This window comes from Pan paniscus, chromosome 5 (genome assembly GCF_029289425.2).
Source record: "Pan paniscus chromosome 5, NHGRI_mPanPan1-v2.0_pri, whole genome shotgun sequence".
NCBI classification, from domain to species: domain Eukaryota; kingdom Metazoa; phylum Chordata; class Mammalia; order Primates; family Hominidae; genus Pan; species Pan paniscus.
In genome coordinates this window covers 17,288,342-17,314,726 of record NC_073254.2, presented here as the reverse complement: position 1 = coordinate 17,314,726, position 26,385 = coordinate 17,288,342, and the positions used below count along the sequence as shown (strand labels likewise).

At 44.6% G+C, this 26,385-nt stretch overlaps 1 protein-coding gene across 3 annotated transcripts in view; it reads left to right on the top strand.

Annotated features, from left to right (window-relative positions):
- The window catches only part of MYLK4 (myosin light chain kinase family member 4), a 102,311-nt gene extending 77,875 nt beyond the window's left edge, over positions 1-24,436 (top strand). For all 3 annotated transcript variants that reach the window (XM_055113132.2, XM_063605121.1, XM_055113133.2), the window contains 8 exons: positions 2,521-2,614; positions 2,692-2,801; positions 4,910-5,051; positions 7,784-7,854; positions 8,663-8,791; positions 12,959-13,037; positions 16,718-16,793; positions 20,170-24,436. In XM_055113132.2, coding sequence (XP_054969107.1) covers positions 2,521-2,614; positions 2,692-2,801; positions 4,910-5,051; positions 7,784-7,854; positions 8,663-8,791; positions 12,959-13,037; positions 16,718-16,768 — 676 coding nt within the window. In that variant the 3' untranslated portion in view covers positions 16,769-16,793; positions 20,170-24,436. The remainder of the gene's footprint in view (positions 1-2,520; positions 2,615-2,691; positions 2,802-4,909; positions 5,052-7,783; positions 7,855-8,662; positions 8,792-12,958; positions 13,038-16,717; positions 16,794-20,169) is intronic.
- The last annotated feature ends 1,949 nt before the right edge of the window (positions 24,437-26,385 follow it).

Here is a 26,385-nt window from a genome sequence, read left to right as displayed (position 1 = left end):
CTGGTGACAGAGTAAGACTCTGTCTCAAAAAAAAAAAAAAAGAAAAGAAAAGAAAAAAAAACCAGAAGGAAAATTAAAGTCCATCAGGGACCCGCTTCCTGCTGGGGGCGGGGAGAGGGTGTTCTCCTTCGTTTACTTCTTTCACAACCCCCCGTGATATCTTGTAACTCAAAGTCTAAATTATAACGTTTGCTGCCATCGGCATGTCTGTGTAAAATAGGAAGAGGAAAGCCGAACATCTGCACGTATACATACAAAATGTACTCACCAACACAAGGAAAGCACGCATCGCTACTGCAGTTCAGGCGTCTGCAAGTGGTCTTCAGGGAGTCATTGATATTTGTGAAGTCCCTTCCTCCTCTTCCCACTCCGTATTTCTTTGCCCTGTGCCGAATGGAACCACCTGGACTTTCCCTTCCAGATCTGGCTGATCTCATAGAATGCCCCATGAGACTGCGGGGATGGGCTGAGGGAGAAACAGGAATTCCACAGCATGAACTGGCTCCATGGAAGCCTGAGGTATTTGGGCCTTCAGGGACATCAGTGGCAAGCCAGCAACTATTTCTCTAACCGAGAATAGTTATTTGCAGAAGAAGCTTTGAAAGAATTCCCAGGGTTTGTGCTGTTTTTCTGGTCAAGGTTTGTCAATTGCTCCTTTGAAACTTCCTTTCTGTCTGTTTGGGCACCATGGGATCTTCTCTTTGGTACTGCAGTCTAGACCAGCTGCCCATCAGCTCTCGTTATGGGCTTCACCAAAATTGGCAGCCATAATTCACTCAGCAAGTAAGTGAGAGGAGCATGATCAAATGTGCATGGATGCCTTCAAAATGCAGACATCACCAAGTGCTGCACCTCCTTTTAAGTGGTAGGAGGTTCAAGATGTAGCAACTTATCTTTTACTTTTGGCAGAAATATTGCAACATGCCAAGGATCACTGGATCCCAAAAACCCTGCCCACAGGGGCAGGCCCCTGAATTTTCCTGGGAGTTCATCTCTTGCCCTGTGGCCTTGAGGGTATCCATCATCCCTGCTTGCCATGTTCAATGAGCATAAGGTTATCACTGTGTTGAACCAGCATGAATCCTGGGAGTTGGCCTCAACCTTCAGGGCCCTTGCACAATAAATCAGGGGAAAGAGCCAGAGGGTTGAGGGAGCCGGGAAGTCAGACAGTGATGGGCACCACTGCTGGCTCAGGAGGTTCTGCGGCCATTGCTAGTGAAGGGGAAAAACCATTTCCATAACAACCAATTAAGAGGTGGCTGGGGCTGTGTCCGTGTGTTCCCATAGAGACTCTATCTGGAGCAGAGGTTGGAATTGAAGTCACGCCGTGGCTACGTTTATGGTAATCCTGTGTCGTTCTCCAAGATTCATCTGCCTCTGTGCTGGGTGTGCAGCCCCACAGTAGGATGCAGCGGCCGCCAGTGCCCCTGCATCTGCCCAGCGTTGCCATGACTTTCATCATTGAAGTCCTCTGCCTTGTCATAGGGCTTGCCTCGGGTTCACTGTGTTGCTAGGGAAGCTGTTCCTCACTCCCTACTGTGACATCCACCATTGCAGAGCAGGGACACGTGTTCTAGCTTATTTTACTAAATAAGAAATCAAACTAAGCAAATTAAATTTAAAACTGCTCACAAGTGTGCACATCTGTATGTGATTACGTAGGTAAGAAGCTGTCTTATGTTTATATTCAAGCTCATAGGTGACTTGGCAATATGCAGTCTTGACTATATGGATGTATGTGCAGTATTGTTACATATGCAGTTTCCAAAAATAATTTTATATATCTGAAGGTGGGCTCTCTTGTTCATATGCTGGCAAAGCCCAGCTCATAACATTCATATGTATTCAGAAAGATTCTGCATTGTCTGTAAAGGTGGTTCTCAAATGTGAGGGTGCATATGAATCACCCAAGAAATGTGCTGAAATGCAGATTCTGGGGCCTACCCCTGGATTCCTGCCTCAGGAGGTCTGGGGTAGGGCCCAGAATCCTGGATTCTTTTTTTTTCTTTCTTTTTTTTTTTTTTTTTTTGAGATGGATTCTTGCACTGTCGCCCAGGCTGGAGTGCAATGGCGTGATCTCGGCTCACTGCAACCTCCGCCTCCTGGGTTCACGCCGTTCTCCTGCCTCAGCCTCCCGAGTAGCTGGGATTACAGACACATGCCATCACATCTGGCTAATTTTTTGTATTTGTATTTTTAGCAAAGATGGGGTTTCACTATGTTGGCCAGACTGGTCCTGACCTCGTGATCCTCCCGCCTCGGCCTCCCAAAGTGCTGGGATTACAGGTGTGAGCCACTGCGCCTGGCCGAAACCTGCTTTCTTAACAGCTCCCAGGTGATTCTGATGCAAGTGACCCACAGACCACATGTTGACAAATACTGCTCTAGAAGTTTACTGAAAGAACTCCTCATACGGCTGCTCATCCAGACTCAGCAGGAGAAATACTGGGGCCACTGTGCGCTGTCCACTCGGCAGCTGACCACAGGGCCTCATGCTACGCCGCTTCCTCTTTTTGGCAGAGGGCGTTTCGGCCAGGTTCACAAGTGTGAGGAGACGGCCACAGGTCTGAAGCTGGCAGCCAAAATCATCAAGACCAGAGGCATGAAGGACAAGGTACAGCCTGTGGGAGGTGGTCCCCTCCCTCCCCGCCCCGTCTTGACCACACTAATGCACTGTTTCCTGCTTCTAAGGAGGAGGTGAAGAACGAGATCAGCGTCATGAACCAGCTGGATCACGCAAACCTCATCCAGCTGTACGATGCCTTCGAGTCTAAGAACGACATTGTCCTGGTCATGGAGTAGTACGTATCCCCTCCGCCCCCTCCCTGACCTCCCCAAGGGCACTCACGACCGTGACCGTGCCTCAGTAGCTCCGTCCTGCTGTAGCGGGACCAGAACCAAGCTCGCCCCCGCAGACTCTGATTCGCGTGGATCACACAATCACATCAGTTCTAGAAGGGAAACACTTGGGGTTACAAATCTCCATATGGGATTTTATTGCTAAGAAGTAGTGGGACCAAGTAGATCTAGCTTTGTATCTACGCTGTTTGTCAAAAATCAAGCTTAAATATTAGCCAGGGCAACCTGGAGGAAAGTGGTTTTTGAGCTACATCTTACTTTCAACACATTCACTAATACAAAGTTCATGTCAAAAACTGGTGATGATTAGGGCTAAGAAGCTTCCATTTAAAGTCACCTTTATAAAAACATAAGGACTGGTTAGTTAGAAACCGAGTACAGTCATTACTTGGTATCTGAGAGGGATTGGTCCCAGGATCCCCGCAAATACCAAAACCGGAGGACACTCAAGTTCCTGACATAAAATGGCATAGTCTTCTGCATATAACTTATGCCCATCCCCCCAAGTACTTTAAATAATCTCTAGACTACTTACAATACTTGATAAACTGTAAATGCCACATATACAGTTGTTATACTGTATTTTTTTAAAATTTGTATTATTTTTGTTGTTGTATTGTCAATTTTTATTGTTTTTTGGTCAAACATTTTGATTTACGATTGTTTGAACCTGTGAAAACAGAACCCACGAATAGGGAGGGCCAACTGCAATTCCAACACTGAATCGATATTGTGATTCCATTTTGTTTTTCATTCCTCAATAAGGCATTTTGAATAAAAAGTATAGTATCGTGGTCCTCCCTTGCCCACACTTTCACTTTCCATGGTCTCAGTTACCCACGGCCCCAAAATATTAAGTGGAAAATTCCAGAAGGAAACAATCAACAGGTTTTAAATTGCACACTGTTCTGAGTAGCCTGATGAAATCTCCCACCGTCCTGCTCGGTCCCACCCAGGACGTGAATCATCCCTTTGTCCAGCGTCTCCACCACTCCCTGCGGTTAGTCACTTAGTAGCCGACCGGGTCATCAGATTGACTGTGGAGGCATCGCCATGCTTGTGTTCACGGAACTATCATTTGACTTCATAATGGCCCCAAGACACAAGAGTAGTGCAGCTGGCATGTTGTTATAATTGTTCTATTTTACCCTTAGTTATTGTTGTTAATCCCTTACTGTGCTTAATTTATGAATTAAACTGTATCGGAGTTATATGTCTATAGGAAATAACATAGTATATACAGGTTCAGTACTATCCGCAGTTTCAGGCATCCACGGAGGGTCTTGGAAGGTGTCCCCAAGGATAAGGGAAATTACTGTGTCTAGCACCAGCCACAGAGAAGCACTTTATCTCTGAATTCAGTCTGGAGACTTAGAGGGCTGAGATCCTGACTACCTTCAGTCAGGGCTTGGAGTTCCCCTCCTGGAGTTCTTAGGGTCCTCTTTCTCTTCAACATCTTTAGAACATGATACATGTGGGCTCACCCCAGAGCTGAAGACACTGGATAAAGGGGCTTTGAGGGCCGGTGCGGTGGCTCATGCCTGTAATCCCAGCACTTTGGGAGGCCGAGGCGGGTGGATCACTTGGGGTCAGGAGTTCGAAACCAGCCTGGCCAACACAGTGAAACCCATCTCTACCAAAAATACAAAAATTAGCCGGGCATGGTGGCGCATGCCTCTAATCCCAGCTACTTGGGAGACTGAGGCATGAGAATCGCTTGAATCTGGGAGGCGGAGATTGCAGTGAGCCAAGATCCTGCCACTGCCCTCTAGCCTGAGCGACACAGCGAGACTCCATCTCAAAACACACACACACACACACAAAAGGTGGGGAGTTGGCTTGAGGATTTCCATTTGTGAGATTAAAGGTATATAAAATACAGGCCTTCAAGATAAGAATCATCTAAGTAAGATAGTAAAGAAGGCAGAGAAATAACTGCACATACACCTTTCAGAAGAGGTAGCAGAACTTGCACGACAAGTCACTACGAGAAAAGCACATGGTGGTTAGGAAATCGGGACTGAGGGTTTCACTCCTCTTCCCTCTGCAGTGTGGATGGTGGGGAGCTGTTTGACCGCATCATCGATGAGAACTACAATTTGACAGAGCTTGATACCATCCTGTTCATGAAGCAGATATGTGAGGGGATAAGGCACATGCATCAGATGTACATTCTCCACTTGGACCTGAAGGTAAGGGTGTTTTGTATGCTGTGAGACGTAAGCCCTTCCCAGCTTTTGCACAGTGGGCCCTGTCTGCTATTATATGCCAGCTGGGGAAATTGGTACAGTCATTTCAGAAATGAATAAACATCTGAATTGTTACCCTCATCTCCTTATTCTCAGCTTCTGTCACTCCCTAATATTTGCATGTTCCATCTTCAGGGGTGATATTCAGATTCTTGTAACTTGCCTGCGTTAAGGAAATCTATATGGCAATGGTTTCCCTAAAAGTTTAGAATGAAAACAGTCACCACCACCACAGCGGTATCCACGTGGTAGCCCTCTCATCAGGACAAGTAGGTGAGAGGATTTTAGCTAACTCAGAATTCCCTAAGTAGTAGTCAACCTTTCCAGGTCTCCAAGAATCGCCGGCAGCTCCTCGAGTCACTCAGGAAGCTCCGGACTTTGGGACTTGTTTTTCTGTGGGTTTGCTGCCCCGTGGAATAGAATCCTATGGAGAATGCAGCAGAGGACAGTCGGAAGGATGGGGCCAAAGTGCTAAGGAGGAGAGAGGGTGGGGCGGGCACCCCACTGCCAATGGTGGAAAGCACACAGAAGCCAAGCCGCCTTTCTTTCTCCTCCTATTGATTGCCCCTTCCCTCTTTACCTCTCTCATTATGTCTCATTATGAAGTTCCTAGAATCGGACTGTATGTAGTCTTAGTTACAACCAATAAAAGACCTAGGCCCAACAACCCTGATCGAGTCCCATATTGGGACTAAGTATCATAAAGTACGTCTTGTGTGGCTTGGTCATTTTCTCATTTCCCTGTTTGCACAGCGTGACAGTAACATAAAATATACAATCTATATAACATCCCATCTATTGCATTCACTAGGGATTGCATAGCTAAATAAATTTAGCCTCCTGAAATAGGTTTCCATGGGCCTCTCTTCCTATAACTTGGCTTCCCTCACTGTCTTGATTTATGTGCCTTGCCTTTCCCATTCACTTTTGAGCAGGAGGAGAGCAGGAGGAAGTGGTTTATAAAATGACAAAGTCAGAGGCTAAAAATCATTAGCAAAACCCTCACTATGAACTGAGTTTGATAATGCATGCTTTCATGGAGCATTTTCATTGAATGTAGATATTCTGCAGATATCCCTACAGGGTTTTGATTGGCAACTGGAACTAGGAGCAAACCTATTGTAAGTCAAATGACTCCATATGAGGCTTCATAACATTGATTGAGGACCTGCAGTGGGCAGTTTTAGTTATGGCTTGGATGCAAAGATCATCATAAAGGTGACAGCTGGATGGGTCCTTAAGGAGCTGCTTTTCTGAAAGCTCCTTGGAAGGAAAAGGGCCAGAAATATTGAGTGATTGTCAGTATGTGGGGGGAGATTATAGGTGACTTACAAACAGTCTGTTTTATATTTTTCTGTTTTGCAAATTTTATCCAGTGAACATTCTTTAATTTTATCGTCATAAAAAGGCTAACTTATTGAAATGCCCTCAAAACGGTTTCTCTATATCCTGCAAACTTTTTGATGCCACAGTACTCCTTCACAATTGGACAGCTTTATACATGATCCATCAGTGATTTAAGCATGAAACCAAATGGTTCACATAGCACCCCCTTCTCTATAATGACTTTTACTCACAAACATCTGTTTTAGAGATAGGTTAGAAAAGGGCTTCCAAAGATATTCTGCCCAACCAAATGTACTATTGAATATTGATAAGGAGACATTATGTCATTTCATAATGTGTTTCTGAATTTCTGATCTCATTGGAACCTCTTCTCCACCTGGACAGGTTGGGGAGGGGAGCCTGATCCCACTAAAGGCTGAGGAACGGGATCCTGGGCATTTGGCTTCTGGGATGGTGCCCTCCAGCTTGTAAAGAATTGGGACTGAGGGTTCTTAACTCTGAAAACTTTTTTTCTCTTTTATAAATGGCCTTGACTTTAAATCAAATCTCTTACTTTCCCAAGACCTCTGTTTTTCTACCCCAATAAACATTAGGTGCACTTGTAAGGCATTCTGTGAACACTGAGTGGCTGCACTACACCCCATTTTCTCCCCCTGCACCCCAAGACTGTCAGGTCAGCAGGCTAAGGTCTTACCAGGGCCTAGCTCCAAGGGAACACTTAGTCAGGGGTTTTAGGCATTGAGACCAAACTCAGCAAAACCTCGGAACTGCTGAGACTGAAGAACGACTGGAGAGAAAAGCCCTCCTCTGCCGTGCGACTTTCCCATAGGCGTTGAGCAAAGGGAAGCTCTGGAGGCCGGAACGTTCACGTGACAGTGCATGTTCAGTGTGGCTGTTTGAATGGAGCAGGTCAATTCCCTTGGAACTCATCAATCTTGGGAAAAATATTTCTCCAAGAAGGGGAAATTCATACTGAATAATTTAGAGGGGCAGATGTCAGGTCTGAGCGGGCCTCCACAGCGCATTTGGGAAGGACTGAAGCAACCTCCTTTTCTTGCTCCCCTCAAGGCCTCTGCCTGAACTCAGGCATTATGGTGAACTGTGAAGCCGTGCAGAGGACAGGCTGGATAATGCAGGGTTGGCAGGATACCCGCAACCTCATCCACCACATAATTAAAGGAGAAAGTACCCACACGGACAAGCCCGCCCCGAAGTGAAAGGCCTGATATGTTTTTTCTGAGCATCGTTGTATTTTTAGTTGTGGTTCAAGGACAATTTGAGTGAATGATGGTTGTTTTCATTGCTAATGTGTCTCTTTCTCCTGGCAGCCTGAGAATATCCTGTGTGTGAATCGGGATGCTAAGCAAATAAAAATTATTGATTTTGGATTGGCCAGAAGGTATGTCTATTTGGACATAGGTGTACGAATGGAGCTGGGGGACATGATGGTTGCCCTTCCTTTGCAAACATATATGTGATCTGCTCTTTGGTTTCATGATCTCATTTATAATTAATTTAACAAAAATTATGTTTGGCCTTAACTTGCTAAATTTGAGACTTGAGTGTTTACAAGTTTCTATAATGCATGCAGTAAAAAGTATAAAAAATTAAAACCTAATACAGTGAAGTTTATTAAATTAGAAGCCATTAATTTAGCATTTGCAAGAGTTTGTCCCTCTTTCATATTTGTTCCATCTGTACAGAGATTTCCTTTAAAAATATTAACAACGTAAACAAGTTTGCAAAGGGTTCTGGCACATACAAGATTCTTCAGGGAACAAAGAGTTTACGTGGACACATTAACAATTCAGCACATTAACGACACGTATAAAATGGATGTTGTAAATTATTGCAGTACTGTGTTTATTCATTATACAGGCTTATTCACATCATCCCCATGTCAATGACTATATCAGTTTTCCTCTTGTCATCTTCTGTAATTCAGATGTTCTCATTATTCACAGCAGCTTCTCCAACAACTGGTTCAGCTTTTAAGGTTTCCTAGTATGAATTTTGACTTTTAAATTTTCTGGGGCCTCTTTACAAGTTTTTGAGCCTCTTGCTTGATTGTTTGATTTCCTTCAATGTTTGTTTGTCTGAAGTTTGCTGTATGGCTGAAGTCATTTTGTCTCATAGACTACATCATTTCAGTGTTCACGATTTTTGATCGACACGTCCACCCTTCCACTTTGTCTCTTAAATTGCAGATACAAACCCAGAGAGAAGCTGAAGGTGAACTTTGGAACCCCAGAATTTCTCGCCCCTGAAGTTGTGAACTATGATTTTGTTTCATTTCCCACTGACATGTGGAGTGTGGGGGTCATCGCCTATATGCTGTGAGTAGCTCTCCTCTGTCTCTGACCCTTCTCCAACTCCATGCATATTTTCTGAGGTTTTGCCACTTTAAATAAAAGCCCCAATTGGGGTATTTAAAAAATAAATAACACTGTCCCATCCTCAGTTGCCTTCTAGGTTTTGTTGACTCCTGTGGGTGAAAGGAGTGAATTCTTTCCCTGCACATCATTTGGAAAAGTAAATGTGTGTCCTCTTCATTAATCACTTTAACTCCTAGGACACAACCTAAAAGCCAAAAATTAATTTAAAAAGCTCACATGGCCTGGCGCGGTGGCTCAAGCCTGTAATCCCAGCACTTTGGGAGGCTGAGGTGGGCGGATCACGAGGTCAAGAGATTGAGACCATCCTGGCCAACATGGTGAAACCCCATCTCTACTAAAAATACAAAAATCAGCCGTGCGTGGTGGCATGCGCCTGTAATCCCAGCTACTCGGGAGGCTGCAGGAGAATCGCTTCCAGGAGGTGGAGGTTGCAGTGAAACGAGATCACGCCACTGCACTCCAGCCTGGTGACACAGCAAGACTCCGTCTCAAAAAAAAAAAAAAAAAAAAAACTGATCTCCTAAATGACTCAGGCTAGCCTCACCCCTCAGAGGTGACATGCCTAGCGTTTGCCATCTGAGCATGTAGTAGCACTTTGCAAGCTGAAAAGTGCTTTAAAAAGGAAGCTGATATTCATATTCATATTGTGTTATTGCTGCAGTTGTTCAGTTAGGAGTTGGGTGGGGGTGGCAAGCATTTTCTTGATTCCAATAATATATTATAAAATTATGCTTCAGGATTAGGTTATTTTCCTTCTCTCACCTTTAAATGGCAGAACCAGAAAAGCAATCTGTATGGAAAGGGGTTGAGGCTGTTTAAAAAATACTCACTCTGGACCCTGTGTCCTCCAGACTTAGCGGTTTGTCCCCTTTCCTGGGTGACAATGATGCTGAGACGCTGAACAACATCCTGGCCTGCAGGTAGGACTTAGAGGATGAAGAGTCTCAGGACATCTCAGAGGAGGCCAAGGGGTTCATCTCTAAGCTTCTGATTAAGGAGAAGAGGTAACGCGAGTTCGCCCTGTGCTCCGGGCGCAGTAGGGATGATAAGGAAGCAGGGCCTACCACCAGGGCTGTTCGAATTTATTCTCTTACTAACATCTGTGATGCTTGCGCAAAGTCATGGATAGAATGAGGTTTGAGCCTCTTGACCCAGTCTACTGAGATCTGGGACTGCTTTGGTCATGAAGCTACACAAACCTTTCTCTTCCTGCCATTTATCATGCGGCCGTACCAGCCACGGACTCCTGCTGGGCCTTAGTTGACTCACTGTCAAAATGGAAGGCTTGGGAGAAGTATTTCTAGGATTCCTTTCACCTCTACTAAGCTGTATATGGTTCTGTGTAGCTGAATCTTTAACTACCATTTCATTTGGGAAACTACTATGGGCCAGATCATGCCAAGTGCTTTGTAGACATCATCTCTTTTAACTACCACCCCTGACCCCAACTCCATGAGGCAGAAATCGGGTAGAAGATCCCACGTGGTTTGCCCATGATCACACCGCCAGTAATTGGCAGAACGGAGGCTCAAACAGATAGTTCTCCTTCCCCAACGGCCACACACTTGGCTGTTATTTATTACATGGCCCTCTATTTTCTGTTATGCTAAAACCACATTAATTCAAAATTCAGTGAATGAAAAAGAGTGACATTGAAATATAGGGATTTGCATTTTAGAATCATAGAGGGGGAAGGGCATTGTGATTAACCCATCAAACACGCTGTTTCAGATGGCTTTATACCTGAGCCACATAATGATTGAAGCAGTTAAGATTTTCAGGGCCAATAGCACTTGCCTTATCGTTTTATTATCTTTATGGCTTTAAAGTCACTAATACACATGGCCGTGGATCAACAGGTAGAAGGGTGTCACAGGGAGTGGGGAAACAGTGTGGGCAGTGGGTCTGGCACACAGCTTGGCAGGAGATGCTTTCATTCAAGTATTGATCACCTACTGTGTGCCAGGAAATGTGTCATGTGCTAAGAATAGATGCACAAATCCAGTCCCTGCCTATAGTAACTCACCATCTAATAAAAGGGATAGATATTTTTTAAAAAAGATGTAATAAAATGTGGTTAACACAAAGATAAGGCCATCCTTAGAGGATGAAGAGAACCTAGCCAGACTGGGGGTATCAGTCCGACAGGAGGGACAATTCACAAATAATGAATTAATAATAATAATAACCTTGGCTGTTATTGTGCCTTGATGGAAAGGCACAATAACAGCCAAGGTTATTATTATGAGCACATTACTCTACCCAAGGCAGTGAACAGATGGAAACTGTCAACCCTTTCAAATCTTTGGAGGACGAGAAATCCACATTTACTGTGAACCTGTTTTACATGTGTACTTTCATGTGTTATCTTATTTGGCTTCTGGATAATCCTGTGGTCTGTGGAGACCATCATTTTACACATGGGGAAACTGAGGCTGAGAGCAGTGCTGCAGTCACATGGCTATCTCAGAGCAGATGCAGAGGTGGGCCCAGTGGGCTCCAGTGCCGCTCACTCCTTCAGTCTGAGGGCTTCATGAATGCCCAGGGAGCATCAGATACCCATCTGGGCCGATGGCAACTGGCTTAGAATTCCAGTCAATGCTTGGATGAAACTAAAGCCAAAAGCCAAACACCACTATCATAGAATAAATTTCTGGGGTACAAAAATAAACTGGAAATGTTATTAAGTTTAATTATTAGTACAATGTTATTGTTAACTTTTTAATAGCCAGATTTAAGAAGTTCGACACTAGAGTGCAGAATCATCATTTTTCACCTTGGTCAGCCATTGGAATGCTCTGGAGATCCAGTACTGAAAATTTATGACACTAAGCAGAACCACACTTCCAACTGAGGTTGATGGAGGTCAAGAGGTTTTTAAAAATTATCTCTGCCTGTTTTTGGCACTATAATGGTGATGTTGTCACCAATTCATTGACTGTAATAAAGACTTATCTCCTCTTCAAATCTTATACTTAAATATTTTGGTATCTGATAAAGCGATTGCATTGAAGCAATCCTACAAACTGAAGCTTCATTACTGCTTGAAACTACCTCTTTGACTTCAGATTGTTACATTCACTTACAGGTTTTTTGTTTGTTTGCTCGTTTGTTTTTTCATTTTTTGTTTTTTTTTTTTTGAGACAGAATCTCACACTGTCACCTAGGCTGGTGTGCAATGGCACAATCTTGGCTCAGTGCAACCTCCACCTCCTGGGTTCACGTGATTCTCCTTCCTCAGCCTCCTTAGTAGCTGGGATTACAGGTGTGCCCCACCACACCCAGCTAATTTGTTGTATTTTTAGTAGAGACGGGGTTTCACTATTTTGGCCAGACTGGTCTTGAACTCCTGATTTCGTGATCCACCCGCCTCGGCCTCCCAAAGTGCTGGGATTACAGGCATGAGCCGTTGCACCTGGCCTACAGTTTTTATTTTGAAAGGTTATTTGTTTTAATGTGATAAATGTTAGCACATCAAACAAATGTATAGAACTTAGAATTTAAATATGGTAAATCTATATTATTATTCCTCATATTATTTCCCAAAATCGTATAAACCTTTGCTGGCTCCAAAAGGATATTGTTTCTTCATAAAAGTATCTAATGGTCCCTCTCTTAATAATTACATCGACTCTGTTTCCCTACCTATTTAACTCAAAACTTCTCAATTCAAAAGTTAGTAATATTTATTATTCAAAAGTTTTAATACACAAATTGCTTTGGCAATCATCAAGAATCATTGTAGCATTTTGTTCTTACAATAATAAATATATATTTATTTTTCAACTGACTGGTAGGAATCCACTTTACTAAGCTCAGATGTTATACTACAGAAATGGTTACTTATATTTGAAAGTAAATGTTCAGTTATTAACAAGAATTTTTATTATTTGCCTTGTTTGTCTTTACTAATGTTATCCTGATTGGATTCGATAGTCACCTATGCCATCATTGATAACACACAATTCAAGAGAAGGCAGAATTGACCATGAGTTTGACATTCGGCCATCTGGTCTCCCGAAGGCAGAAGCTGGAGCTGAGATTGAACAGCAGATACAGGCCTTCTTCGGTGTGTTTCTACTAATCACCTTCTGAATTTCCTTCTAGTTGGCGAATAAGTGCAAGCGAAGCTCTCAAGCACCCCTGGTTGTCAGACCACAAGCTCCACTCCAGACTCAATGCCCAGGTGACCACGGCTTCTTGCTCTTCCTCTTTTTCTCCTGTCTGCCTGTCTTTTGAAGATCAGATGCTAGAGTCATCTTAACCTTAAATAAGATTCTTTCTCATTCCTTTTCTCACAGACTGCAAATCTTGTGCAGTATTAAATTACTTAAAATGCTTTTTAAAAAAAATTTTTTTTTGAGGCAAAATTTCACTCTCCTTGCCCAAACTAGAGTGCAATGGCACAATCTCAGCTCACTGCAACGTCCACCTCCCTGGTTCAAGCGATTCTCCTGCCTCAGTCTCACAGGTAGCTGGGATTACAGGCGTGTGCCACCATGCCTGGCTAATTTTGTAGTTTTAGTAGAAACAGAGTTTCACCATGTTGGTCAGGCTGGTCTCAAACCCCTGACCTCGTGATCCACTCACCTTGGCCTCCCATAGTGCTGGGATTACAGGCCTGAGCCACTGCACCCGGCCTTAAAATGCTTTTTTGAGCAGTTTACATTTTAAAAATAATGTATTTGTTGTTTAACACAGTATTTTCAGCATAACTGTTTATTATTATTGTATCCATTATAAAATGAATTACTTCATTGTCTAATGTGCACATACATACACACATATAACCTATAAACATATAAAGTTCTGGAGAATATATAGTAATGTTCATTCAGGAGAAATATGCCTCCTTAAAACAGAATTCAGAATTCTAAATTCTGTGCTCACCTGGCTTGATCTGCTCTGGGCACCAAATCTTAACTCTAATACTCAGCTTAGTCCGGGTATCTATACAAGTCTATGTGTAGGAGACTCTTAGACTACAGACTGAGTATTGTGAATAACCTAGCCCACTCTCTGTAATAACTTCTTACAATGAAATCTTCACCTACTCTCATTGCCTTAATTACCAGATGTTTATATTCCGACTTCCTCATCTGTCTCTTTGGCACAGATATCTTTCCTAAGCTGCAGATCCATATGTCCATCTGTGTACTAGATGTTTCCACCAGGATCTTCCCATCCCTAAACTAATCTCATCTCCCTGCCCCTTGCTTCACCAGCAGTGATCCTCTTAGGGAAGGATGCCCGTGGAGCGGCCCCAGCCAGCCCCCGTGCATCTTCTTTGCTTCCTTCCTCTCCCTCGAGCCCCCATCTCATGTTTAATTTACCTCCATGTTGTGTACATGATATCCCCTAATTACCTCTGGAAGCTGTCTGTTTCTCTCCATTCCCATGGTTACCGTGGCCTGGGACATGCCTCCCCTGAGTGACTGCAGCCTCCTAACTGGCTTCTCTGCCTCCTTCATGTTGTCTCCATCCAAATAATTGTGGATTATATAATTAACACAGAAACAGATGTGTAATGCCCAAGTAACTTTACTGAACATCTAGGATGTTCAACTGGCAAGATGCATATACAGGCAAGACGCCATGCCAACCTTCGGGCCCACCAGGACCTGTCTGATGTACCCATCAGTTAGGGTGGCTGGTGCCCTGCCCTGGTATAGCATGGGTTTGATACGTTTTTGTTTCTTCCACCTTTGCTCCTCATCCTCTCCATTTCCTGAGGTTTTGGAATGGAACTTTTTCACTGACCAACAAACCTTGGAATGACTATGCCTTAGGTACTCACTTTTTCCACATCCAGTTTTTATTGAAATTAACTTTACTTCTAAATTCAGCATCGGCACTAAGTTTTATTTGTGTCTGAATATACCTTTCCTTGATAATTGGTACTGATGTCAAGTAAAAATAGACTTATTACCTAGTGGGTACCTCACCCAGACTACATAAACTGCTTATTAGGGTTACTAACCTATTTTGAGCCAATTTTCCACCGATGTATTTTTATCCAAGCTTATTGGTGTCCAAATACACTTTGACATGGCAGGATAGTATAGAAACCATAGCAGATAATTAATGACATTGTACAGTTTAAAAAGTGTTTAAGAATATTTTTTAAACCGTATAACAACAAGTAAAATCACCTTTTGTATCCATCTATCTGCTGGTACCTGAGGTGAATAGATAGTTCAAGAGTGATGATGGGTTTTTTTTAATGAAAAATAAATTTCATTTTATAAATCTAGTTATTACAGCTATAATTATACAGTATTGTGGAGGCACTCTTCTAACTGCTTTACAAAAAATAACTCACTGACTCCTCATAGAAACGCACAAAATGGGCACATTAGTGTCTGTAGCTGAGAACACTCAGGACAGGGCTGAGCTCTGGAGTCCGGGCAGAGCCTCACTACTCTGCTCTCCTGCCGGTGATGGGCTGCTGGGTACAGGGGACCTGAGCGATGCTTCCAGAGCCTTTCTTGTACCATACAGTTTTAGTGTTACTGAAAGTCAATATTCAAAGTTAGTATATCTTACTTTTCAAGGAAATATTGAGACGAAAGTTTTCCTGAAGGCTTATTTTTAGATTAATATTGGTCCTACAAAATCAGAATTTACCTTTAAGTTGAAAATTTAATTCTGATCCAAAACTGTTTACCATTTCAATCTAAATTCTATTTTTGAGTCTTTCGTATATTTTTATTTGTCTCTTTTGCTTCAAGCTTAAAAGCACTTACTATTTTGTAACCACTTGAGTAGCATATTGACTGTCACTAAATTTAAGAAGGATTTTTTTTCTTAGAAGTTAACATCCGAGAGTTCTCTGCCCTCTGTATTATGCTCAAGGTGACATGCGATGGCTTGCAGCCTTTCTTACGTCCCCAGCCCTCTGTGCATAACCTGTTTCCATCAGAAGCAGCTCTCAGCTGGGGTGGGGCAAAGCACTCCCAAACTAGGAATCTACTAGAACTCAGCACCTACTGCAGAATTAGCCAGGGTTCTGGGGCCAGAGGAAGGAACACGACACAAATTTGACATGTTTTCTTTCCCCCAGAGCTAAGAAGCCTCTGACCCTTCCTTCCCATTCTCAGTGTTGTGGCCTTGGCTCATGCCCTCTCAGTGAACTAATAAAACAACCCATGAGCTGATATCCAACCTCTACTCACCCTCTTCCCTAATCTATCAAATCATTAATTCCTTAATTACAGCTCAGACCTTGACTGAAAAAATCTTCACGCGTTCCCCATTGTCCACACTAGACCCAACCCGGTTGCAGTCAGGGCCTGCTCCAGGACACCCCCAGCTCTTATTTTGAGCCTCGTCTTCACTGCTGCCTCTAGATCAGCCCACAAGTCAGTACTTGTCTAAGGCCTGTATTAAATGCCCCAGCTTTTCCAATCCTCAAACTGGAGACTCTTTCTCTGTCTTCTTGAATCTCTTTGTGGAATTCACGTTACCGTTGTCTACTCAATTTGAAAACTTTTGGACGAAGCCATTTCTGTGTCTGACTCATCTTTGCAGTCATCGTAGCCCCAGTATCGCAAGTGATAGAGCATTCTTGTGCTATACACGCGTGAGTTTTGGCAAAACATACCTGAGTGTGATGAGGTGCTGAGCTGTTTGGCCCTGACTCTAAGTGAGAAGGAAGGGTCGTGTGACAGGGGCCTCAGGGGAGAGTGGACTCTGAGGTTGGCCGGTGTGTCTGCCAGGGGGTTGTTGGGAATGTAGGCTTCAAGAACCTCTCTTGAAGAGCACCTTCTACTCAGTAGCAAGTGATTGTCTTTTCATGTGAGCTCATAAGTCAGGACCTGAAGGAAACAGTCCTAATCCTTCCCATATGCCTTCTGCTTTCCCTAGAAGAAGAAGAAGAATCGTGGCTCTGATGCCCAGGACTTTGTGACCAAATAGTCTACAGGAGGCACCCATTTGGAAGGTTAGTCTTGGGTCTCCTGAAGAGGTGTCTGTGAAGGCCTTAAGAGATAGGAATAAGAAAGAAATGGAGCATTTGCTCACAGACTATGCAAGAAGAAGAGCAGCGTTTTGGCTGGCGTGGAGGGCCCTGAAATCAGACTGCTGTGTTTGCACCCTGGCTCTGCTCTTTCTTACTGGAGGAAGCTCAGTGCCTGACTTGCGGGTTGGGGAGAGTCTCACTTCCTAAGCTTGTTGAGTGGCTCCCATGAGATCATCCAAGCAAAGCCCCGAGACCAGAGCCTGGTGCATGGGAGGAATCAATAACCAGCTCAGAGGGTGCTGGTAACCATCTAGGGGTAGTCCTTACGACAATGTGTGAGATCAGAGGAAGTGACACCCTCTTCTATACAGATAGGGAAATTGAGTCTCAGAGTCTCAGAGACTCAGAGACACCCCCACGGCCATGCAGCTTGTAAAGGGTGGAGTGTGGTTCCCTCGGGTGTTTCTGAAGCTGAAGCCCATGTTTTTTAATCCCCTGAGCTGCTTCCTGATCTTGGCCTGCTCTACGAGCCCAAAGAATACCACCTCCCATACGCCCTGACACATGCGGGCCTCCGCCTAGCTCAGGTGTTTTTGGAATTATTGAGAGATGGGTTTACACATGAATACCTTCTTTGATATCAATAATCTAGCCCAATGTAGCCCTAAAGGAGAAGACTAAGAGGCTCATGTACTTATGAAGGACTCTAAGAAAACCCAACATTCATGTCCTTGCTGGGGGCCTAGACCCTGCAGCAAGTCAGCTCCCTAATCTTGGGCGGGGAGTCCACAGCCATTTTCACAGCTCCATGCATGTAACTGCACAGCGTTGATGACTTGTGAGTGAGTTCTTGCTGCTCACTGTTTTTTGTTTGTTTGTTTGTTTGTTTTTTGAGATAGAGTCTTGCTCTGTCACCCAGGCTGGAGTACAATGGTGCGATCTTGGCTCACTTCAACCCCCACCTCCCAGGTTCAAGTGATTCTCCTGCCTCAGCATCCTGAGTAGCTGGGATTACAGGCACCTGCCACCACGCCTGGCTAAGTTTTGTATTTTTAGTAGAGACGGGGTTTCACCATGTTAGCCAGGCTGGTCTCAAACTCCTGACCTAAGGTGATCTGCCCGCCTCAGCCTCCCAAAGTGCTAGGATTACAGGCGTGAGCCACCGGGCCCGGCCTGGTCTTAATCCTTTCTTCTGATAGGTATGTTTCTGGGCCTGAGGTTTTTGCATGTCTTTTTGATTGTACATATTGTTGTAAGCTGCCTTGAATTTTTTGTAGAATAAGATGGGGTAGAAATGAATCAGTACCTCATAGTAAAGGCCACACATCAGTGCTAGGAAAACACTTAGCCTTCGGAGGAAGGGACGCTTACATGTGCCCTGTCACTTATTTAGAAATCCACAAAAAGTGAACAGGAAGGCTTGTGCATTCCATTTACAAAGACCATTCTTCTTTGTCAAAAACAGCAAGGACATGAAAGTCTCAATAAGGCAGGAGAGAGTTGTTTCTTGTGAGGACAACCTGGAGCAAGAAAGGACCCTCGTGCCCCCAGGCCTAGGTTATGGCACTCAGCGAGGTGCCCCAGTCCTGCACCGTGAGTTCCTGGATCCACAGACAACCAGGCTGTGTCCACTCCTTCTCTCCCTCGCCTTCACCCTCACCCCCAGAAGCAGTTTTGTCCCTAGCGACCACAAACCCCGAGGGTTTGCCACAAACCACCTTCCCACCATAAGGACCGGAGCCACTTTGGAGGCCTGGTGGGAATGAATTCACTGGGTGACAGGGTTGCATTCCAAGGCGGGCCTGCTGCCAGGGTCTGGTGGGGGAAGAATGAGGAGGAAATGGTGATGGGAGGGGGTAGAGTCCTTCCACACAGACATGGGTGCCTCGAACCCAATGTGATGGAAGACCACAGCAGCCTACGAAGTGACGGCTGTGCAGAGGACGTAGACAGCAGCATTTGGGCTGGCCACGCTGGGGCAGCTGGACACAGCCTCTGCTGGAACTGCTTGAGGAGGGCTGCTGACAGCCATGGAGCTGGCTGCCTTCCTTTCTTGCACTCTTCAGCCCCATTTGGCCTCAGAAATTCACCTGAGTCACACCACAGGCCAAGGAAGAATCATTTCAGATACACACAATCTGGATGCTTCCTAGTTTGCTTTCTGTTTTGTTTTTGTTTTTTTTTAATTAGAGACAGGGTCTTGCTGTGTTACCCAGGCTGGAGTGCAGTGTCATCAGCATAGCTCACTGCAGCCTCAAACTCCTGGACTCAAGTGATCCTCCTACCTCAGCCTCCTGAGTAGCTGGGAGAAAAGGCATTCACCACCACGCCTGGCTAATTTTTAAATTTTTTGTAGAGATGGGGTCTCACTATGTTGCCCAGGCTGGCCTTGAACTCCTGAGCTCAAGTGATCCTCCTGCCTCTGCCTCCCAAAGCACTGAGATTACAGGAATAAGCCACCATGCCCCGCCTACCTTCTTACTTAAAAAAATAAATAAATAAATAAAACTTAATGTAAGATTTTAACTCTGGGAGCAGCCTCATTTGAGAAGTTAGGGAAAAAAAGATTATTCTTCACGATAATATTCCCTGCCAGGATGAGATGGGTTTATGGCAGGATGTATTATGATGGAAACCAAATTTGAGATAATATTGATTTTAAAAATCTGGTGGCTGAAGATTATTCCTGTGGAAAAAGAAAGAGTTCCAGGCCGATAAATAAGGCATAATTCACAATGTCAACTGAGGCATATATGTCTCCTGCAATTTGTTAGAGGAAACATTCCCAAAATCAACCTGGTGGCATTTTGTTTCTGCTTACCTCTGTCATATCTTTTGCCAACTTATGGGATATAAATTTAGGGTACTCCTCAGATCCACAGGAATGATGGCAGGTAGCCGTGTGCGGGCCCCAGGTCAGACGTGGTCATAAAGCACATGGAAACGTCCCCACACCTGAGGCTACATTCTCACTTTGATGCTGGAATCAAGCTGACCAGATGGACGGAGTGGCTGTACTTCAGATGAAACAAAGAGGCCTTGTCCTTCAATATTGCAAATAGTACTAAAATATCTTGCACACATGTACCCATGTAACAAACCTGCACATGTACCCCTTGAACCTAAAATAAAAGTTGGAAAGAAAAAAAAAATGTCTTGCACAAACTGAAAAATAAAAAGCCCAACTCTGGTTGGTGGTGGAATCCATCAAGAGGTTTCTTTTTTTTTCCCCCACTCATATACACACATATGTTATTAAAAAAAATCATCTGTGGTTTTCCTAAGGGGCACAACCAACTAATTATAATTTTAAAAACCCTGCTGAATTAACAAGATTCATATTTTGTTTGCTTTGCAGGAAAACTGCTGTGGTTGCTGCTGCTTCGAGACATTTTTTTTGAAAAATCAGCAGTTCTGATGCCTTGACCCCTATGATGACTGGTAGTCTTAGCAGGGGGAGCCCTCGACCCTGAATGTGAACTTGAACTGGAGTGCCTTTGCTGCGCTCAGAGGAACACCCAGCACTGCCGTCTGGTCTCAGGGCGCAAGCACATCCCTGCACCCGGTGGTAGTGATGTTGGAAAGATGTTTCCCTGCCATCATGAGATTTTTTACTCTTTTAAAAAAATTTTTTTGATCTTAGTCACTGGGGCAGGGGGTGCATTATGTCTGCTATTTCTCAAATGACTACAGCCATGACACTTAAGATTGATTGGAGATTTTAAAACTGGAGGATGCATTTAGAGGGAGAAAGCTACTTCCAGCCATTAGACTATGCCTTTGGAAGGGGCAATTAGATGGCCGGAGAGAATTCTGACTCCCATGCACCCTTGAAGACTTAGTTTCACAGACTCTGTCATTTTGATTTGGTCTGTGGTCACGTGACTACAATGGATAAATAATTTGTTTGCTGGAACAGAAGCCATCTTTCAATTCTCCAACAAGAGGCATCAGCCACTGTGTCTTTCATTTATTCTGAATTGTCCCCAGCGCGCGTTTTCTTCCATGTAGCTGATTCTGTTTTTCACATCTATACTCCCTGCACCCTTCTGACTGACAGTTCATCCCCACAAAACACATTGGTTTTGAGAGGTGATGCAAAAAGTATCTGTTTATGGTTGGTCTTTGAAATTCCGACCTTTGGAATAATGTCAACAGTCACAACAGGTTTCCTCAAGCCCCATTTGTCAACTAAAAGAGACGGATCTGCACCTCCTGGAGCAAGATAGCACTGAGCTTTCAACGTTGAAGTGACTTGGGAAATAACATTGAAGCTTCTGGGTAAACACATACAAACAGTGGCAAAGACCAAGTACAGTCTCTCGCCTGGGCTGTCTCATGGGACTCAATGGTGGTGAAGAAATCTCAATCGGACACCAGAGGTGGGGGCAACTCTGCAAGCTCACCTGCTGGACGTGAGAATGTTGGAACGTTCCAGTTGGAAGGTTCCTATGCCTAGCCCGTGTGCCATTTCATGGCAGATATGTAAGAAAGGAAATGGCCCTACTGTAGACAGCATATGGGGCCCAGAAAGGCACTGGGCTTTAAAGAGCGAAACAAGTGTGTCATTTCCACATGAAGGAGAGGCAAGGAAAAGCCCCACAAAATTCCTGTTACCCGCTCAACTCCAAGCTCACCAACCAGCTTCATGAGCTTTCCTCACATTTTCCATTTCCAAATAACTGTTGTGTTGAATCAGCTGTGTTAATGCCTTTATTCTTTGTTTGTTTTTTTTTTTAGACGGAGTCTTGCTCTGTTGCGAGGCTGGAGTGCAGTGGCCCCATCTCGGCTCACTGCAACCTCCGCCTCCCAGGTTCAAGCGATTCTCCTGCAGCCTCCCGAGTAGCTGGGATTACAAGCACACGCCACCACGCACGGCTGATTTTTGTATTGTTAGTAGAGATGGGGTTTCTCCATGTTGGCCAGGATGGTCTCAATTACTGTTGTCGCAATAGCAATGAAAGGCATAAGAATTACTTGGTGGCCTCATGAGGGATGGCAGTTTCACTTTGCATCAGCTTTACCCCATTATCTCTCAGATCCACTGAAGGAATCCTTACAGCATGCCATGAATGTGTGCAACATCCTTATTCTCATCTTTAAGGTAAGGAGGAAGTAGAGATAGAAGGAAATACGTGATTTGGTGAAGGCCACATGCGAATTTTGTGGTCGTGTTAGTTATAAAACTGACTCCTTTCCAGCCTTTGCTCTTACATTATGATGCGTTTCTTTTTCTCCTTTGGCCTTGCATTTATTCGAGGTTGGTTTCTTATGTTCCTGTGATGTGACTATGCTTAAATGTTTAATTTAGTTTGCTTAAAACACACACACACACACACACACACACACACACCCCTGTGACTGGAGTGTTATATTACTATGCTATCTTTAGCTGATGATATTCATTGAGCCTGGAAAAATACAAGCCAGTGCATGCATTAATACTTAGTTAGACCGCAGAGAGCTGGCATTCACTCAAATGCTAAACAGGACACAGGGGTCTGATTTGAAGCCCCTCGTGGAAGGGCGTTTTCTGTCCTGTGGTGTGCATTCTCTACCAAATCAAGCAGGAGATCTTTTGCACGATATGCAATTTGCATCCACCTTCCCTTCTGACTCAGGTTGGCAGATAAACTGTCCCCAGACCCTGCCACACATGGAAGAGACAGCTCAGGCCAAATACAGGCATGATTTCTTTGCCAAGTTAATGCACTGATGACCCTGCAGTGAGTGGGTGTGATTTTTGTTTTGTTTTGAGGTTTAGAAAGGAGACTGTACTTTGAAAATGGATCTTGTTTGATTCTGTAGTTAAATTTCCACATTTGGAATGGGAAGGCATCTCCATGCCAGCAGGGTGCCTTTTATATGAGTGCTGAGGGTAGTTTGCATTGCAGAGTTCATGATTACAGTCTAGAGTTACTTGAAATGGGAGATTATCAGTCTAGTGTTCATCCCGCCCCTGCTCCATGTCCTTGTGTGCCTGCTCCAGCGAGAGCTGGTAACTAGGTAGATTGCTGCTCTAATGGGGAAAGGGGGCTTTGCAAAGCCGAGGAATCAAGCCAGATGCGAGCATGAACTCAGAAAAGCTGAGTCTGGCTAGACCAGGGCTATGGAGATCAATTTTTCCAACAGGTCATTAGGATTTGCGAGGCTGTATTTCTCCTCCACCCTCTTAATGGATGGTATGGCTTTGCTCACTCACTAGGCAGTTCCCACTTTCTTTAGCAAATGGAGGAAATTAAGCACCAATGTAGCACTTCCCACTGCCTGGAGAGAAATAAACCTCGCAAGTTATTAAGGAGAAGGCGTGCCACATTGGTAATTTGGAAGACACCAACACTTACCCAGAATCTGTTGCTATTTAAAAATCAGGGAGAGGAGGGCACATGTCCCCATTTGCTACATTACAAACTTTGGACGAGACTCTCATCTGAACTAACTTGGGGAAACAATTTCTAGGTTGAAGCTGGTAACACTCATGTCTGTTGAGTGCCATAAGTTTGTTTTCAGTTATTTCCTCTAACTTGATATTAATTTGCTTTCTTTCCTCAAAAACGTAAGTAGGCATGTTGCCATTGTTGTGGCTTGCTTTGATGTATGTTTGGAAAGATGTGTGAATACTTAATTTTTATCCATTTTATGGAAATTAGCTTAGCAATTTTTTTTTCTCTTTTAAGAATCAAAATATGGATTTGATACTAGGAACAGAATCTGCTCTTTATTTCATTCCTTTTTTGTCCCTTCTGCTTCCTCTGCCCCTCCCCCAGCCATGCAGCACGGGTGCCAGTGTGCATGCGTGTGCTGGGGGCCAAATGACAGAACCCCGGTTGAAAATCCGCGTGTAAAAGCACAAGTGAGAGGCAGCATCAGGCCCCTGGAGGGCTGTGGTCCTCAGACTCGGTTCTTTCCTGTCCCCTGGCCGTCCTGTCATCCCTGTGTGCTGCAGCATCACCACGGCCTACTTCTCAATATCCACAAAGCTTCGCCTTTGCTTTTGCACTCTCTTTTACATTTTTTTACTTCTTTCCTTTTTCTTAAGTTCGATTCCAAGTTTGTCTTCTTATCCATCACCATGCTCCCTGAAAGCCTTTTTGAGATTAAGAAATTTTCTTACCAGGAGGCAACTTTCCGTCTGTCCTAAAGGGAAGTGGGTGCTGGATTTATTAGATATTGGGTCCCTGGATTAAGATGACTTCCTCACATGGCTTGGAGTCTGCAGTTTCTCAGTTAGAAGTGTCCTATATTTCTTTTTGCTCCATTTTAGTGCGCTGTGCTTTGTATAAGTGGTCTTTCTATGGGCAGTTTCACCTTCCATGAAGGCTTATAACTCAACCGCTACTACCCATTCAGAAGAGCAGAAAGCATCTGCTGTGTGAGCGTTCATATGTTACCTAATGTGTATTTTGCTGTCGTCTCAGCTAATAGATGTCAGTGAGTCTTTCTGACTAGGTTTATTGGTGTTGATAAGAAGTTAAAAAAAGGATTCATAACATGGTGATTGTGTCTATCATGTATATTTTAAATTTCTGAACGTACTTCCATTTAGCTGTTTTTCTTTGCTTTCTAAAGATGTATAACAATCATGTATATGTATTATATTGAAGAATAAACATGGACCTTATTTATCTTTTGATTAATGGACTCAATCATTCAAAGACATGGCAGTAGTCTGTTCTCGCATTGCTATGAAGAACTACCTGAGATTGGGTAATTTATGAAGAAAAGAAGTTTAATCGGCTCATGGTTCTGCCAGCTGTCCGGGCTTCTGCTTCTGAGGAGGCCTCAGGAAACTTGCAACTCCATAGAGGAAGGTGAGGGGGAAGCAGGCACTGTCTTCACATGGGCAGAGCAGGAGAGAGAGAGAGAGAGACAGACAGCGAAGCGGGAGGTGCTGCACACTTTCAAACCACCAGATCTCGTGAGAACTCACTCATTACACACTTTGAAACCACCAGATCTCGTGAGAACTCACTCATCACAAGAACAGTAAGGGGGAAATCCACCCCCATGATGCAGTCACCTCCCACCAGGCCCCTCCCCTGACAATGGGGATTACAATTCAACATGAGATTGGGCAGGGACACAGAGCCAAACCATATCAGATGTGGACTTGGCAAATACAATGCAAACTCCTTTACTTCAGGTCTAACGTGTCAATTCCTGTGACATTCAGAACCCAAGCTACCTAAAAGAGCCTCACACTTACAGGGGCCCCAGCGCAGTCCACGGTGACACTGGCCAGCCACGTCGGGGAAAAACAACTCTCCCATTTGAAAGCATGGTGGTTCCAATGTACCAAGACAAGGTTCAGGGTGTTTTTTTTCCCCTATTAATACAAAAATATTGACTGAGATTTATGTAAAGTGTCTAGTTTCAGAGGGTGTTTAATAAATTATTAAGGCAATTAGTAGCAATTCAACCCTATTCATGTCCGTTAGTGATTATTCCTTAAGCACTGAAAAGTGTCTGCTTCCAAAGTCCCAACACTGAAGGACTTCAGTATAAAGCGGCCACCACAGGCCACAGGATCACTTTCTGGGCCTGTTTCTTGTCTGGAGACAGGACTGTTCTGTCCCAGGCCTGCATGTGAGTCTGTGGCTGACACCTGGATCTAGGCCAACGCTCCTCTCTCAGCCCAGCAGTGGTCAGCTCTCCCAGCGGCAACAAGACCCCCCACCCTGGTGGGGCTTGAGGCAGGCCCGCCGGATTTTCCTTTGCCCATGTTGCAAGCAGTGGGGAGGGATGGAGCTTTGTGTTCTCACATGAAGCAATCTCGTCTTGAATCTAGTCTTTTCCCACTCAGACTTCTAGGTGAGGCATCCTGATATCTTCCCCAAAGTGAGGAAACCTTCTTGGGCCTCCCTCCATTACTGGTGCAGTTCTAGCAGATGACCACGCCCTTTCCCAGGAACAGATTCTCAGTGCTGGAGTTTCAGGGCCTGCGACTCAGAAGGGTCAGCCATCTTCTTCCTCCCTGGCCCTTCTTGGCCTCTCCCGGGGTAAGGTGGATTGGGGGGGTCTCCCTCACCATGCCCACAGAGGGAGGCGCTGAACCCCTTCACCACTCGCCTCCCCACTCCCCATTTGGAAAGGGGACACCAGTCCCACCCCATGATCCTGAGCCATTAGGAAGACTGGTTCTCGGTCCTCGCCCTTCAGTCATTCCTCTCTCCCACTCCTAATTTAGGGTTTCCCCGAGAGCTTGTAATCAGCACTCTCCAAACAGCACTGTGGGGACATAGGATCTCATGAAAGATACTCATCTGAATTTGGCTGGCTCAGGACCTCAGAACTCACATGGTTATTACTAGAGACCTCCAAAATATTCTAATACAAGTCTAGCATCCAGTGTGTCAGAGAGAATGGGCTCTTCTGGCAGGATACACCCCCACCCCCTGGGCACCTCCCTGGCCACTTTCCCGGTCCACCCTGACAGACACAGCCCCCCCGACAAGGGTGCAGCTTCCTGGCATCCCCCAAGAGGCTGGCCCTCAAGGGAGCAGCGATGCTGTATTTCCTGGAGTCCCTGTCAGGCTAAGGCTGCATGCATAAGCCAGGCAGAAGCGCAGAGGTG